At 33.6% G+C, this 17,609-nt stretch overlaps 2 protein-coding genes across 2 annotated transcripts in view; one reads left to right on the top strand and one right to left on the bottom strand.

Moving 5' to 3' along the window:
- LOC106126658 (cytochrome b5 reductase 4) overlaps positions 1-17,609 on the bottom strand; it is a 140,454-nt gene that overhangs the window by 89,797 nt on the left and 33,048 nt on the right. The gene's annotated exons all lie outside the window — the stretch shown is intronic.
- LOC106126526 (monocarboxylate transporter 2) lies at positions 16-6,126 on the top strand. The gene is made up of 10 exons (XM_013324238.1): positions 16-148; positions 367-517; positions 1,336-1,454; positions 3,895-4,062; positions 4,184-4,343; positions 4,571-4,712; positions 4,835-4,966; positions 5,034-5,208; positions 5,288-5,440; positions 5,522-6,126. The coding sequence occupies exons 1-10, from the start codon at positions 16-18 to the stop codon at positions 6,046-6,048; spliced, it is 1,860 nt and encodes a 619-aa protein (XP_013179692.1). The 3' UTR covers positions 6,049-6,126.

Genomic DNA, 17,609 nt, shown 5'->3' with positions numbered 1-17,609 from the left:
GGGCGAGCGCCGCTGATGGCAGGCTGGTGGTCGCCGCCACTGCCGCCGCGCTCGGCCTCACCACCGCCCCGCGCCCCGCCGCCGCCGCCCCGCGCCTGCCGCTGTCCACACCTCCTGTCCAACAGCTACCACTGCCTACCTCGCTATGGTAAGTATAGCATTACTCACATTAAACTATAGAAATAAATGCTCTTCATTAGTACCGACAGCATCTTATTCGCTGACATAGCTCCTGTCCTTTGGATCAACAGATGCTGAAGAACAAAATTTATTGCTTCGGATGTAAACAAGGAAAACATTCTTATAAACAATCATGACAGACATCTGTGTTCATTTTGTGAATGAAAATAATAATTGTGACTGTAGATGGTTATCACGAGGGCGAGGAGGAGTCTAGCGGTGGGGCACTGCGTGAGAGAGAGTTGCGGTCTCTGCATCGCACAGTGCCCGCGCTGCGCCGCCGCGAGCTCGACACCAGGCCCATAAAACACCACTTCTATCCTGAAGGGGGTTGGGGGTAAATCAATCATTCATTTCATTGCACACAAGTAAGCTGTTCAACTAATGCTAATCGACCACGGCTTCAATAAAAGGTCCTTTGAAGCATATCCGTGATTAAAACTACAAAAATCTTTTTTTACCACAGGCATCCAACAAGATTGTGAAGACGTATAGTTTAGTATAATTGAAAAATAATCAGTTCTGAGTCATACTATTTTATAAGATAAGAAATAGTAGTAAAATCGTGAAAAATGTTGCTGACATAGTTCGTAAAATTAGCCAACTGATTTGATAATAGATAGGTCAAAGGACAGATAACATTGTGGAGAAAGAATCTTGAAGAGACAGCAAATTGTACTCAATGCTCCAAACAGATCGACGGATAAGTATTAAAACCTTTTGGAATAGTATGGCATCGTAAAACTCGGAATTGGAAAAAGCCGTATCTAAGAAACCATAGATTTAATAATTAATAATAATGTTTCATTAAAATAAACTACTAAATTCAACTAAGACAACAGAAAAAAATTAGAAATATTTGTTGAAAAAAAATATCTTAGTTTTTTCGATTGTCGCTTACAATAGGTTGCGAGTTATCTTAGAAAACGCCCATTGTAATTTCCTGTACAAAAATAAACACGAGTATAAATTTCCGTAAAATTTCCTGTCCGGATTCTTAAAAATATTTAACATGATTTTATAAAATTTGTTTATTAAGCTTATTCATTAATTTTCAATATTTATATTCCCGTGGTGGTCTATATTTTTTTCTTCTTCGTCTGTTTATCTTAGTTTTGTAAATATTTTGAAATCAACTAAGGTTTTTTTTTACAGTTGGATAGTTTGTGGTGCTGCGTTCTTAGCCCATCTGCTATCGACAGGATTACAGCTGGCTTATGGAGCTCTACATGTTTATGCTTTAAGACATCTGGGTCCGACAGCTGATCATGCTGGTAAGTTTTATTTAAAAGTAACTTCTTTATTCGCATTGAAAATTAGCTTCCCAAGTGCAAATCCCTTCCCATCCTTTTCTTATAAGAATTGGTCGGATATGGAAGCAGATTATAAAGTGCCATCCGGCTCACACATTCATCAGACGAAAAGCGGAATTATTTCCATTTCACGCCTGTCTTCTTTGTGATTGTAATCAAGCCGGCCATTTGTGTTATTGCTAATGCAACTGCGCACACTACATCTAGCCTTATAGTATTAAAAACATTGTATACCTAGATATTATCATGACCAAACTGAAATGGTATTAGATAAAGTCTTTCTCGGAGATATATCCCGCATTACGTTCAGTCACGTACTCAATCGATTTCCGACTCGTATCTTATATAAAGAGAATTTTCAATTTTATCAAAATAAATCAATTGTTATTATTTATCAAATAAGATTCTTATGTTTTTAATACTACTTTCTTGACATTTAAACAATTATTATATTTGGTCTTAGTAGATATACTGTGAGTTGATCTATCCATCTTCAAACCATCTTAGTACTTTATAAGTGAAGTCCAGAACTCCACTACGAGAAAGACAACTTACGTGAAATTAATGATCCTTTTCAGTGCCAATTTTCGTCACGAGAGGATAAGATAAATACGATAACAGATCGGACAAATACTCATTTCATTGAACCAACTAAACAAGTCACCTTACGTCTATGTCACTGAGTTATCTTTTAATACCAACACCAATTTCAATTTCCTTAACATTTTTCATCTGTTACATTAATGCTGTAACAAGCGTATAACCGACCGAACTTCGTTTTGTGCTATCTATTGAAGTACCGTTTTATCGAAAAAGATACTTGTATAATCGCTAAATGATGGTGCAAATAGTATCTTTTTCCTGTTAAAAATATCTAAATATATTCTAAATAAACAATACAAGTAGTATTATAATAATATCAAGGAATATTAAAATAAATTTTGTATTTAAATTTTTTCTAGCGTGTTAAAATATTACATCATAAAACTACTAATTAATCTTACTTTTTTAATTAGTAATAACATTTTATTATAAATTCAATTTATAATATTAAATTAATTTTTGTGTAGGCTCGTGATGAAATAGGCGGTATAAGTAATTTCATTTATTAACAAGGCCATTGTTTGTTGTTAGGGCGGGGCATAAGACTATATTTCTGTCAAATCCGGATTTCAAATTATAATTCGGGCAAGGCGTAGACAAATTTAATTTCCGTGACGGTAACCCTACATGGATATAAGTTATAAAAGCCCACTTTCCTTAATGGTCTATTATTTTAACATTACAAATGGTTTTAATAAAATTTTAATGGTAAATTTTAGTATTAATTAAAAATAAGCAATTGTGTAAGAAAATAATAATTAAATACCGTTAAAAACGGATTGAAAAAAAATATTTACAATAAAATAAAGATATTAATGACATTGTAAAACTTTAACGACGTACAACCTACGCGTCTGTCTATCAAAAGACAAAGTAATTAGTGACTTTAGAACTTCAATGTAAGCCTCAACTTAAATCTCATTTCAAATATATTACAGTATCAAGTATAAATAAAGTATATCAAAAATTTTTACTCTCTTTTTGATCGCAAAATGTTTATTATCCATTAATTATATGATAACGACGTAATATTTGGTGAACATTTGAGAATATATACAAGAATCTTAATTAAAATCTCAACAGTTAGATTCACCATATACTGAAGTACCAATAACATAAATATTTCAATCTGCTTTTAATGTACATTAATCATAAGTTACTAACGAGATTGATTTAATGTTCATGTATCAGGAATATTACAATTATCATTAAGAAAATTGGAATTCTCTTGCAATGTGTGCAGTGCAGTGTCCACAGACCGTGATTGCATTTCAATATTTATACATGAATGAATAAATTCAACGATGTTAAATAAAATTTAAACGAGAATATTAAATATCTACACTTGTATTCTTGCAATGAAAATTGTTTGAAATGTTTGTTCCAAGAATATCATGATAATTTTGGACATTATTAGTTAGAATCCTGTGGCACGAATGGCGCGGTTTCGGCACCAAATCAAGTGTCAGATTGATTAGCGGTGACATAAACGTTGATAGTTCAATAAGGCTAGTGTTGCGCCGACACACCGGCACAGTGTCGGATTTTCTTCCTAACAGTAACATCTTAATAGAGTCAATAATATTCTATTAGAGATTAATAAAAAAATATCAGTCAGAAATTATCATCTGTTGGTAACATGTTCTCGCGGTCAGAGTAGGGCCAACAGAATCATAGCGGCAACTGCTAAGTCCATTCTTGTATAGTGAATGCCCACTGGTGATCGTGCATCCCTGACCGCTTTAACCTATCGCAACCGTGCGCTTGAAACAGTTCGTTTATTGTTTTTATCTAACAGTTTGGGCCGGTGCTATTTGTGTGGGCGTATCGCGGGCTGCTGGTGCTCTGGTGGCAGGTCGCAAACGATCGCCCAGACTGGCTGCATTACTCGGCGGTCTACTGTTACCGCTAGCCTGTCTCTTCACATCATTTGCTACACAACTGCATCAAACTTTACTGAGCTATGGTAACTTTTTTCTGATCCGTATCATCATCACTGTTATATAATTTTGAGATTTAAGACAACGTTATTAAGTTACAAATTAGAATGTATACAAAAATACATCAAGAATAACACAATTATTCAGGCATAGTTCTGGGCGTGGGTTGCGGACTGGTGCGCGAGGCGGCTGGCCTGGTGTTGGGCGCGTACTTTCGCCGGCGTCGACAGTTTGTGGAGTTAGTGGCACACGCCGGCGGTGGCGTCGGTATCGCGCTCTTCAGCGTCGCGTATAAAGAGGCAGTAGGGTAAGTCCCTGAATGAACGTTGTTGTATGTTATTAATATAAGATTCCAACGTTATGGCGGCTCTTCGTTTACCGAGCGAGGAAGGTGCGAGGATAATATTGAATGGAAATAATGCGTATAAGACAAGAAGTTGTCAAAGAGTAGATGCCTAATGAAATAGAAAGCTTGATATAACTGTAGATTTTACTGTTCACTATGCTTAAATAATGTTGGATAAATTCACACAGTAAACTGGGATGGCGCTTAGGTCTGCAAGCGGTGACAGTTATACTAGTCCTGGCGTTTTTTCTAAGCGCTGTGTACCGTAGCGCGTCACTATATCATCCGCAACGGAGGGCGATACAGCATTTAAAAAATCAACGACGAAAGGTAGTTACAGCATCTTTTGTGTATTTCCTAAATTGTTTTTTTTTAAACATCAGAACGTTTTTTTGTAAAAAAAACATTAAATGTATCTACGTAAATATAAATCACCAATTATTTCATTACAGGTTAAAGAAAAGAAGGGATTAAAAAGTTCGCACTTTATTGATTTAAGCTCGCTCCGCTCACGACCCGCAAAAGTTTTGTCGTTATCTACAGGCTTGGCAGCGTTCGGCCTTTATACTCCGGTCTTTTTTTTGGTAAGAGCGTTCTAACGTGTTCAGATTTTTTTAATCAATAAATTATTAACATCCGTTACATTTCCAGGCATTACAAGGCTTTCAAGAAGGCTTAGAGGAGAGTGCACTTGTATTATTGCAAACATTTCTAGGCTTTGCCGCTGTGCTTGGTTGCGCTGGATTTGGACTGGTACTCGTCCGTCCGTCAGCTCAGTGTCTAGTATCAAAGCAATATCTCTGCCAAACTGCTATGCTAGGTATAGGTACGTACTATGAATCTCAATTGATTATCCAGTTACTAGTAAGCTGATGTTTTTACTTTATGATTTTTTTTTATTTTAGGCATCTCAATGCTTGCCTTGAGCAGCGTAGAAGGTTATCATGGCTACGTACTTTTCGCGTGGATGTATGGTTTATGCCTCGGGGGATTTCTCTATTCAATAAAAATGCTGACAATGGAACGCGTCCGAGGTCGACACTTCACTAAAGTTTGGAGTACGTATTTCATTCAAAATTTTTCAGCATTTTAATATAGATTTCAAAACCGTTGAAATGAATTTTACATTTTTCAACTAGGTTTTGTACAAGGGGCCGAAGCTTTGCCGGTTATCGTGGGAGTCCCGATGACGGGGTATATTAATCAGCAAGCACCGCGCGCGGGGTTTTACTTCTCTACCGCTGCAACTCTAGCTGGTGCACTGATGCTTTTCTTCGTTGGATTTTCAAAGCGTGAACCGGAAGCTCCGCCGCCAGCGCCCGCGCCGACTATTGCCGACCCTTGCGCTTGTATGACGCCGCCGAGATGTGAACCCGCGTGGTGCGCATGTAGTGCCGGCGGGGCGACCGCCTACTGTGCATGGCCAACCACCACCTGTACAACCCGACTGCCTAAATCTCTGTCCTACGCGGCACCACTAAATCGCACATGCTGTTCTGCTGCGAGTTACCCTGAATGCTGTCGTTCCGCACTTTTACGACCATCGCGCAGCGTACCAGAAGGTCTTGGCAAATGTCCAAGCACATGGAACCGCGCAAACTCCTGCAGGACCTCTTGTAATCGTCGCGATGTTCATCTAATCGAGCAAATCACTACCTCCGTATGACATTGACTTGTGAAAATATGACAATTAACTAAAAATTTTATCGAGTGTTTAATTCTTTTTATTTATGTGAAGTAAATTGTGAAGTGATTGTGTAAATAATTTATATAGCGAATTTTTAATATAAGTATTATATTGAATAGCAAAAAACTCATTAGTAAAACTAACTAAACAAACAATTTCTCTGAATCTAACTTCCATAAAAGTCTTCAATGTGAAATAAATATGTTTAAAAAATTTACATATTCTAAGATGTCATTCATTCAGTTTTTGAAATTGAAAGAAATCTTTTCAATCTCCTACAAAGACTATTTCATCATCAAAATTTTAAATAGGAATTTTTTAGGACATTTTACTGTATTGTAATTAGAGTTGAATTTATTCTATCAAACTATACTATTGTTGTTAAATTGAAATTAAAAAATGTAGAATTTGATAGTGTCTCAAATTAGAACCTATTTTCTAATTCTTGAAATAAATACTACGGGACCTACATATATTGTAGATAAATTAGTCAAAACATTGTTTAAACCCATAATACCACGATTTTGTTATATAAATACCATTATTTTTATTTTGTACGTTATTGATACGTTTCTGATTAATATCCTAGCGAATTGCTCATGCTGACAAAGTTTACATTAAAACCAAAGCCACAAAACGTATTTATTTATTACCTTATTAACAAAAATTGCTTTATTTTCTATTAAATAAATTTTAACTTAATAGTAAACTTGTCAGATGCTATAATACTATTAAAGAATGTCAATTTAATCAAAATAATATTATATTGTACAGAATGTAGTGTACTTGTATATAATAAATATTGATATTATACTATGTTTTTAATTTTTTACCTTACTTACTCCACTGGCGCAGCGACCCAAAGTGTGTCTCGGCCTCCAACACAAGAGATCTAATTTTAATAATTCATAGACCATAATTTTTACCTAGATTTTATAATATCTGTTTCCTATTAACTAAAAAGCGAAAGTGATAGAGTCCGTTTATTGCAAATAAAATAAAGCTTTGCTACAATTGAAGCAGGATTTAATTTTACTTTGTAATTGTTTTCTTATCAATAGTAAGTGTAAAAGAGACGTAAAAATTAAACCAAGCTTATAAAGCTCGGTTACATTTGTGATATAAATCTGCTCTTCGCTACGGTCTGTATGAACGGACCTTTACTGCTCAATTATCTTTATAAACTGATACGCTCTGTTTTAAATAAATGTGATAAAGAAATTGAATTTTATAGAACATTTTTTCAAACGCAAACAACATCAACGTTCCCTAATCATTAAATATACATCGCATTGTGAACATCAAAGTACATAATCATACTGTTATTATATTTTCTTATATCTAAAACGTACTATGCAATTTACAATTCCATTGTTTCTGTTTCGTAAACGCGTATTTACGGAGACATAATCCTACAAAGAAGCTTCAAATAAATCCCTTTGTGAGAACGAATTTAATATCATTTAATAAATTCAGCTTTAAATGAGTATTCATGCTAACGAATCATTACTTCAAAATAAACTTTATTATTATATTGGGATTTTCTCAAATTCCTATAAAATTGCCAATAACCGTTTGTTGATAAATAGTTTCCAATTTATAAATTAGCCAACCTGTGTAAAATTTAAGCAGCGTTTGCACTTTATACAAAATGTCATGTGCACGCTTTGCGATTACGAATCGCTTTGGCTTTGTTTCCAATAAACTTACAAAATGTTTGTGTATATAAAGAGAAAAGACTTAGTTCTTTTACCGTTATAAAATTACATGTATTAAAACTGTCTTCTTGTCTAAAAAAATCTTTCGAATCGAACGATTGATAAATTACAATTTTTAATGTACTCGTAATATTTTAGATACTCCCGAAACTAGTTTTTAGAATTAACCATAGATTATTCATTACATATGTTACCGAAGGAGGCCTCAATGTCGTGTCTATGCTATAATAATCACGGCCTACTCTTACGTCAATACTATATTTTAGAAATAATAACAATAAATTGGTTTCGTCTAGACCGAATAGACAGTAATGTCTTATTGAAATAAACATACGATACAAAGGTTAACCATTTTGAAATAAACTGTTGAAATTTTCAAGAGCATCCCGTTTTCTCAGTAATTTATTTATAATACAGTATATTTTAGCTATAATTTTGTTGTATCCAGTACCAGCGTTAACGTGGGGCGCAGTTGGGCGACCGCCCATGGAACTGGATGTAAAAGGGTGTCACAGAGTTACGAATTATACAGTTCTACGTAACCCTTTTATCATACTTCCACTAGATGTGGTAAAAAAGGGGAAACCTAGGATTCTCGGTCAAGGAGCTGATAGTCATAAAATCGGCGCTGGCTATATTTTCAATGTCGGAAGGGTGAATTTTGATATTTTCTATAATTAGACTAAATTAGGAGTCGAAGATACCTACCATACTAAGCAATATCAAACCCTGAACAAAGTATAACAAAAATCTTATTTTTAGGTCTGGACTCGTTCTTTATTAAAGTTATAAAAATATACAGTATTTCTTAATCCAAAATATTATTTTATCATTAACTACAAAGGTTTCATACAATAATCCGCTTTCAGAATACTGTAAGTGGGCAAAGAAAATTATTGTCGACAGACGGGATTATTTTCCTGCCTGTTATTGTCATAGCAAAATACAAGAAGATAATTCCACATATTATGTCCGCTACACCTAATATAGTTAATTCACTTACTTTGCTGTTAGAATTCATAACATTATTATCCGTGTCTGTCCATCTTCAAAACAAAAGAGGAAAATGTGATAAAACGTAATACACGTGCTCCTTGAGTGCTAAAGTCAATGGTGCCGGTATCAATCTTACTTATATTATAAATTCGCACGTATGGATGTATGTTTGTTGGAAAGTATCTCCGGAACGGCTCAAGAGATCTTGATAAAATTAGGCACAGATGTAGAACACAGTCTGGAAGAACACGTAGGCTGCTTACTAAGTTTTTTTTTAATTCCGCACGGATGGAATCGCAGGCAAAAGTAAATAAGAAAGAAAAAATGGTAAATAACTATTGTCAACATTTTTTTTTTCAATATATATTTTTATCGCTCGCACGTATCTAAACTTGTATCGGTTGAGGAACATCATGTCGACCCACAGTCTTTTTATACTTGACATTCAAGGTGTGTATTCAGAGTGACTTCTATAGAATATCAAATTCTTAAAATAGCTGCTTTGAGGTCATTGAGCAGAACACAGAAAAATCTTTACGTTGTTGCAAAAAAAAATCTAAGTATTTACACACAAAATATATTTTTCGTTAATCATATCAACAGCTCACTATACGTCCTCACCAAGGGGCTCGGAGCCTACCCTAAGTTAAGGGTGATTAGGCCATAGTCAACCACACTGGCCAAGTGTGGGTTGGTCGACTTCACACATATCTTTGAATTTTTTCCCAGATATGTGCAGGTTGCATCTCTATGTTGGCGTTGTCATGGCGGGATTTTTTATTAATACAAATTATTTTTTTTTACACCTTTAACGACACTGGTGACTAATAATACAACAATTCTTAAACATAGTTATTTAAAGATTATAAATATAACTCGATAATAATATTTGAGATTGAGCTTTGGATAACCATGATAAAGTAGTCTGTTATAACTCGTGATATTAATCTTGGCAATATGCCAAATAATGATACGTTGAAATCATAAGATAGTGCGTGAAGCTTACAAGGTTCATACACTTATCTATACAATTAATAACATTGGATTGTCTGTATGTAATATATAATATATGTTATATTTCGCGAAATAACATATTTACTGTACTTATAACGAAAAACATTCAAATTTTTATTAGTCGGTGCAAAAATCCTCGTTTGTTCCGGGTAATCTTCGAAACGGCTCAACCGATTTTTACGGGACTCGGACAAGAAGTTAGCTGATGTTTGCGGGAGCAACTTAGTCAATTCTTTAAATATAGATGTAGTTGTGGGCTAGCGCTAGTACTACATACGGAGAGATGGACAAAATAAAAATTAAATTATGAAAATAATTTTACCTGATAATTATCAAAGTCTAAGGTCTAAGAATATAGGTGAGTAAAATAGACTGAACGAATAAATGCAAGCAAAAATTATTTTAGAGCATTTTTAATTTGACAGTTAACAGAAACACTAAACCGGGTGAAAAGACCTAATGAATACGTCCTCGTGGACCACTTGACCTGTTCACGCTGCTAGACAGTTTATCTAAATGTAGACAGTTAACTCGGCGACTCGGTGGATTACTATTACATTAGTCTTTCAAAACTGTGTATAAAATATTATAGTTTAGACATGTGACTTTTACACCATTTAACTTGTATAGGAGTTTGAAAAGATTTTAGGATATATTTTCAGTCTAGAAAGAGATCTCACCAGAAGGAGGTCCCGTGATTCCTGTAAGACCATCGAGAGGTTTTGTTTTGTAAAGATGCCCTAGACAATTCCCTGTGTAAGAACATGCTAAATCAATCGGATTTTGCTAAAAACCACATTTATAGAAAAATCAATAGTCGCTAAAGAATCTTCCTAAATCTTCCACCTAATTTATATTTTAAAGACAAGTAAATTCTTATCTTTTGGATAAAGCCCCTGTATTAGTTAAAAAAGCCGTTTATTTAAAATCTTGGTGACAAAGAACTGATTCTGTCTGAAACGGTAATGAATTTCTTGTCGTTTTGTGTCACCAATACCACTAAAATGTCCGCTAACGGAGTGCGCAATAGCTTTCCGATATTCCTAAAGACTGAGCACGTGATTGGATTTCAAAATAACTACACGTGAGCAAAATTCTAAATATCGCAACAAAAAGAAACATTTACATTTTAACAAATATTATAATTTAACATTCCGAACGTATACCGAGTAATCCGTTACAATACGGTCCATTACCCATTTATTCAAATTATCACCCTTTATTTTTTCTTTTCAATGGAATATATCCTTTATTTTCACCAACTATAAGGACTATTTTATTGAATCAAATGAACAATAAAGACTTACTTCTTTCTGCGTTTAAAGAGAACAAACAACTCGTATTTCTAACAATTTAAACTATATAAATAATTCTTGTTTGCATATAATTAATCAATAAACTTTGACCACAAGATAAATACAACCCATTGTATCCTAACTTACTTCTCAAACAGTCTGAATTTCGCTCTTGTTTAGTGTATAAACAATGTAATGGACATACGATGACGTAGTTATCACGGATCCAACGTAACTGCAAGCTTGCTACATGTTTAGCGATTTCTCAATATTATCTTTGGTATTATTACAAAAAGATATTATTATCTCTGTTTATTCAAAGAGAATAGGAAGGATCGTAGTAAGTTTGTTACTCGTTTCTGTAGTGTAAACTCACTGATGCGTGAAAATTTGAAATAAAAATGGTAACGATTATGTGGAATTGAATTTAAATTTTTGTCGCCCTTTTTACAATAACAGTCCTTTTACTAAGAGCATAGTATACCTAACAATCTATTTTTACCGTCTCTTCAACTTTTCATTTCAATGCTCCCATCTCTTTAATATTTTCCTTTAAACGTTTCACATTTTACGTAGCGACATATGCCCCGAAGAATTATGAATTTATATTTAGCGAATATTGATTTTATGTTTATTCAATTTGGGAACGGTTCACGTGAAATCAGTTCATGTTTATCATAATGTTGTTTTGATTTATATTACATAACATTTTGGTTTGTTTTATATAATGAGTAACGAATGGTAGGTAATATAAAGGAGTTTCCATGTCAATAAAAACTTTACCTACTCACTACATCAGTGGTTCAGTTGTGCCTACTGGGGTCTACGGAAGATTGTGCTGTGATTTACAGGTTGAAAAAGAAATGTAGCAGTTCAACTAAAGCAATAAAATGTCGATTATAAAGATGTTTAGTAATTTCCACTCTACATCACAGATTGGATAATATGCCTCACTAGAGATCGCAGCTATTGTTCTATATAAAAAAAAGTTTTTTGTAAAAAAAAAACTTTCAATTTCAGAAAACAAAATACAAAACTGGTTAAACCGCGAGATAGTAACTGCAGAGTTTTAAAACTTTCATGAAATAAAACTTTACACCTTCTTTATTTAAATTATGAAAAAGGTTTTATAGCAACTATAAAACATTTTATTCAGCTTTATGCAAGTAATTTACTCTAAACAATTTATTTGCGCTAAATAAGTACTTATACTAATACTAATACCACGTAAATTATATACTTTTTAGTGGGTTTTTGCCAGCAAGAAACATGTACAAAAACCTATTATAAAGTTTTCCATTAGACAAATTACATTACAAACATGTCTTAAAGATGAACGGAAGAAGGTTTAAAAATATAAAAAAGATACGATACTTCACTTTACATAGAAAAGTAAAAGGTAAATTAACAAAAACGGTTCAATAGAACATGTGCCAAATGTATCTTATATCTTATCGTTCAATAGCACACGTTTCCTAACATAATACAGGTTAACCGCCGATCGATGCCCTCAAGTGATATTGTGGGTACCCTTTCCTTTGAGTTCTATTAATCCATTGTTCGTGGTAGCTGAATCAAGTGAGTTTATTTATTTTTTGGTCCTTGTGAGGCACCAGCATTTTCCGTTATTGGCAACACCAAATTGTCTATAATTATTTAATTAGCGATTTTAATATGGTAACTCTCTTTTGAGTTGGACCAAGTTGGAGTTTTTTATCCTCAGCCACCGAACCACAAATTAAACCTGCTTATGGTGAAAGAAATCTACACAATATATAAAAGCTAATATATAAATAATCCATAGTTAAATCGTCTTGTATGTAAAAAAACTTTTACAGTTTTTAAATATTACGTTTAGTATAATCTGCAGTCTACACAAATTGATATAAAGTTGATTTAAAAAAGAAAACACTATATTTGGCAACCTAATCCAGTGGCAGACCACAAATTTAACTTGTGCATCAAACATACTTAAACAGGATTTTAGAAAGCTCATGCCGTGTGCTTTTGTAAAAGCTCTTTTAATGTAATATTCGGTACATTATTAAATATGATTTTAATAACTCTACTTTTACTTTTAATCTTGTTCGAAATAATGTAATCGTTATTAAATTAACAATTCGGATGATATTTTAGTACCCATTTGTTATAAAGAACGCACTATTACAATCTCTGGAGATTACACTGTAATAAATACAAGAATATAACTTCCGATATATTAAACATTAATCCATATTTGACATTTATGTTTATCGCCGTGCGGTCGTCTTTTAATATTAATGTACTGTATGAGAGATAAATATTACAATATTGTTGGCCAATAATGTAAACTTACAATGTAAGAAGAAAAAAAAATGTTTTCTTCGATAATTAAATAAAATGACGTAACGTAAGAGAGGTATGTCAGGACCGCGCCAAATGAAGGTCCGTGGTCTCTGCATCTCTGAGTTATAACCCTGAGTTATATTGTTGTTCTTGTTATTGACGTTAATAAAATACTCAAAACAGTACTAACTTTAACAATAACGGCCTTAACACTTACATTGTTAGTGAACAGAAAAGAACCATATGAAAACCAAAAGTCAAAGCTTTTGTTTTTGTAATTCTTCGCGAGCATTCTGTTTTCGGAACTATACAGTTTAAAAAAAATGTTTGTCGAATATTTTTCCCACCCTCATGTTATTATTCTGTTATAATTTTTGTTGAGTCATATTTTTCTTGACATTCACAAGATACGTATGTTTTATTTAATGTTACTGCGAAAAATATTATTTACACATACATTTATCTTCCAAGAACTTTCCCGCGCAAATGTTTAGCACATTTCTCATTTCGATGACCGTGATAGATATTTTTCTTTTCCCTTTGTTTTTCCTTGTTGACATTTCATTCTGTTTCATTTTTTCAAATACCATGCTTTCATTTTTATATCAAATGTTAAAACCATAAGCTTAAATTCAGACGTATGTTTTTGAAAATACTTAACACGATAAAGATTTTTAGGACAAAATTTGATATGAAAAATAAAAGATTTCGTCGCTTATAAATTTTTATTATTCAGAAAATTTACATCTAAATTAAAAGCTACTAAACTTTTCTACTCCAGTCAAAGTTGAAAGTTGTGAATGTTTATTCAAGTACGAAGATGTAACAACTTAGTTTACATAGAATTTATATATAATCGAAGTGGCATTTATGGAGAAACAAATATAAATTTTCCCGAGCATCCTGCGCTCTGTCGTAAAAACCGATAGAAGGGTTTACTACATATTTCTGATCGTAAAACTAAGACAATTGATCGCAGTTTAATTTTGCTGACTTACCGTGGGTTGTTGAGACCGCGATCTCTGTATAAAACATATCGATATCCCTGACATTATCTTTGTCAAAACAAAAATATGTTTTAAACGGAGAATTTTGGTCTCAGAAAACAACGTTTACTTTTTTTAATTATTTCCCGAGTGACAAAAGCTGGATTTTTTTTTAATTATCATTACCTGACAAGTGTTTTAACGCCCATGCAAATTTTATTAAGATCCATACAGCCTTTCTAGAGATACCTTCTAGCAAACCTTCATCCATACATCCAAACCCTCGCATTTTTAATATTAGTAAGATTCTTCGTCTTTCTATTAAAGAGAATGACCAGGATACATTGATTTCGTTCTGTTAGAAAGAAAATCCGACACTGTGCCAGTGTACTGGCGCAATACTAGCCTTACTAAAATGTCGACGTTTATGTCCCCTCACTAATCATTCTGACACTTTGTAATGAAAGCGAGACATTCGCGCCAAAAGATTCTAACTAATAATGTATAAAAGTTTCAAGTAAGATTTTCTCTTCGTTATCTTTATGTTTAGTTCAAGAATACGCAGTATTAAAGGTACACATCTAAACATATACCTTATATATTTTGTTAGCAACGCACAACAAAAAGTAATAAAAATGGTAAAATCTCGTTTCATGACCCATCCCTCTGTTTCGTGTCGCGTAAAATATTCAGTTATGATGATACCTCGCGGAACCATAACTCAATTTTAAGCAGCTATTACGAAAAACTGTAATAAAAAAATAACACAGCCATCTCTCCAACGGGTTGTTGAATTAAATTGACAAACGCTTTAATATACACATTTCCATACACAAAGTATTTATTGTTACAACATAATAAAGACACAGTTAACTCAAGGTTTTGATCATGATGAGCTCACTATACGTCTCCACTGAGGGGCTAGGAGCCTACCCTAAGTTAGAGGTGACCACGTTGGCCTAGTGAGGGTTGGTGGCCTTCACATACAACTGTTGAATTTTCTGATATGTGCATGTTGCATCACGATGTTTTCCTTCACCTTAAGAACATCAATGGATCAATGTAAATATGTGAATCGGAAATCGAAAAACACATTGGTACATGGCGGGATTCGAACGCAAGAACTGCAGATTGCAAGTCAACTGCTTAACCCTTGAGCCACCGACACTCTTTTGATCGTTTATACCGAATCGTAATATAATTTCTTGCCAAATTGGATACAAACTCAACCAAGTCTATACCACATGAGGAATTTAAGAAAACCATATCTCTGCTTAACTGGCAAAAAATCAACATTCTGTAATAAAAAATAAAATTCAAATTTTAATACAGTTTACGAAAATAAACAAAGTGTTCAACTAATTACAACTAGTGTAGATTTATTATGTGTTTTCTAACTTCGTTCTAAAATAATTTAATAAACATAAATCATCCAGTACCAAGTTTGCACGTTTATCACAGCTTTTCAACGCCGCTAAAGACAATATCAATGTCGCAACTTTCAAACTATTTGTCCAAATTACTTTGAGTAAAATGCAAAGTTTCCTTAAGGCAATAAAAGTAATTATTAGGTCAAATTTAATTCATTAGGAGTTTCCAGTTATTTTGAAATATATTTTAAAGGTCTTAGTAGATAATTGTTAATTCACTTTCAATATTTACTTCTAAGGAAGGGATTTTTATGGTAGTCAAACGGTAGGATACGAACTTACTACCGAAACACCGGTATACGTTTAGGGTCAGCGTTAGGATAAGGCGATCGCCCAGGGCGCTGGACGTAAGGGGCGTCAAACGTCGGCGAATTACAAAGTCGAACGTAACCTGTCCCCCCAAAAGCATGACAAAAAAAGAGGACGCCACAGTAATCTCGCCCAGGGCGCTAGTAGGGCAAAAACCATTCCTGTGTATGTTAACACTAGTGTAAGCTGGTAAAATGTTTATAGCATACAGAACAGATAATATAAAACGTAACAACAGCAATAAGACCTCAAAGGAATACCCTCGAGTCTGTGTTACAAGAGGACGTGCTCCAATAACATTGCGCACCAAATAAATGTAAAACGTAAAATATCACACAGAATTTGCTGGTTTGCTTTGATATCTTTTCTTTACGACTTTCTTGGGTAAAGTGATAAGATGCAATACAGCTCGCTTTGACGTCTTCACATTTTTTAGTTTTACAAGCTAACATTTAATAGCTTTGAAATGGATAAAAAGATAAAAGAAATAAGAAAGAATACCTTTTTGCTTGTTAAATATTAATTTAGAGAAGTGATTGTCACTATTGATTATCATATCAATGTTGATTGCATTCAAATGATGTAAAAATTATATAGAAAACTAGTTATCGACCGCGACTCCATCCGCGTGGAATGAAAAACATCTTAGTTCCCAGCAATCATCCGACTTTTACTCACCTTTTAAACCTTCCCTATACTTCCACGAACATATCAAGACCAAGATAACATAAGTCCGTTCAGCCGTTCAGTTCACGAGCTATAGCGAGACTAACGAACAGCAATTGTTTTTTTTACAATATGCGTCACTTCGCTATTTCGGCGATTTCAGGTGGCAGCTCTCTCGTTTGCCACCTTATGATATAAAAAAACAATATAGATTACGTAACCACACCAGTTTCTTTCAAACAACATGATTCTAAATTAAAGGAAATGGAAAGTTTTAAAAATATTACTTCTTTCAAGCATTATACTACATAGGTTTCATAGATCACACAAGTTCATAAAGATATTAGAATGGAAAATCAATAACGCGCAGAAAAGGATACATGCATAATAAATATGGGAATTGCAATAACAATTCGAGTTTTATAGACGCAATACTACTCCTTTCACTTTATATCTACAATGATATAAAAAGTTACGACTAATAAAGGCCTCTCTATTCATTCCTGTTTAGTCAGCTCCTTGAACTTAATTTTATTTAGCAAAATTCTAAATTGATGGTGATTTTCTATCACAGTCATCATTATAAGTTCATATACGTCCCCACAAGCTCGGCCTGTCTTTGAGCCCACTGTCTCGGAGCCTACTCTAAATTGGGGTAACTAAACCTTACACGGCCAACCACGGTCTAGGCTGACCACGCTGGCCCAATGCTGGTTAGTTAACCTTACACACGGCTTTGAATTTCTTCCCAAACAAAATATGCAGGTTGCTTTACAAATATTATGTGATAAAAAATAAATA

Source organism: Papilio xuthus, unplaced genomic scaffold, assembly GCF_000836235.2.
Source record: "Papilio xuthus unplaced genomic scaffold, Pxut_1.1 DF824992.1, whole genome shotgun sequence".
Classification (NCBI taxonomy): Eukaryota; Metazoa; Arthropoda; class Insecta; order Lepidoptera; family Papilionidae; genus Papilio; species Papilio xuthus.
The sequence above is the reverse complement of the archived record's forward strand: the minus strand, read 5'-3'. Positions and strand labels throughout refer to the sequence as shown.

What these genes read in the sequence shown, in the direction of transcription:
- LOC106126526 (XM_013324238.1), top strand. Translation starts at nt 16, where the DNA reads ATGGCAGGCTGGTGGTCGCCGCCACTGCCGCCGCGCTCGGCCTCACCA. An exon ending in ATACTCCGGTCTTTTTTTTG is followed by an intron (nt 4,967 to 5,033) that starts GTAAGAGCGTTC and finishes TTACATTTCCAG; the next exon opens with GCATTACAAGGCTTTCAAGA. An exon ending in ACACTTCACTAAAGTTTGGA is followed by an intron (nt 5,441 to 5,521) that starts GTACGTATTTCA and finishes TTTTTCAACTAG; the next exon opens with GTTTTGTACAAGGGGCCGAA.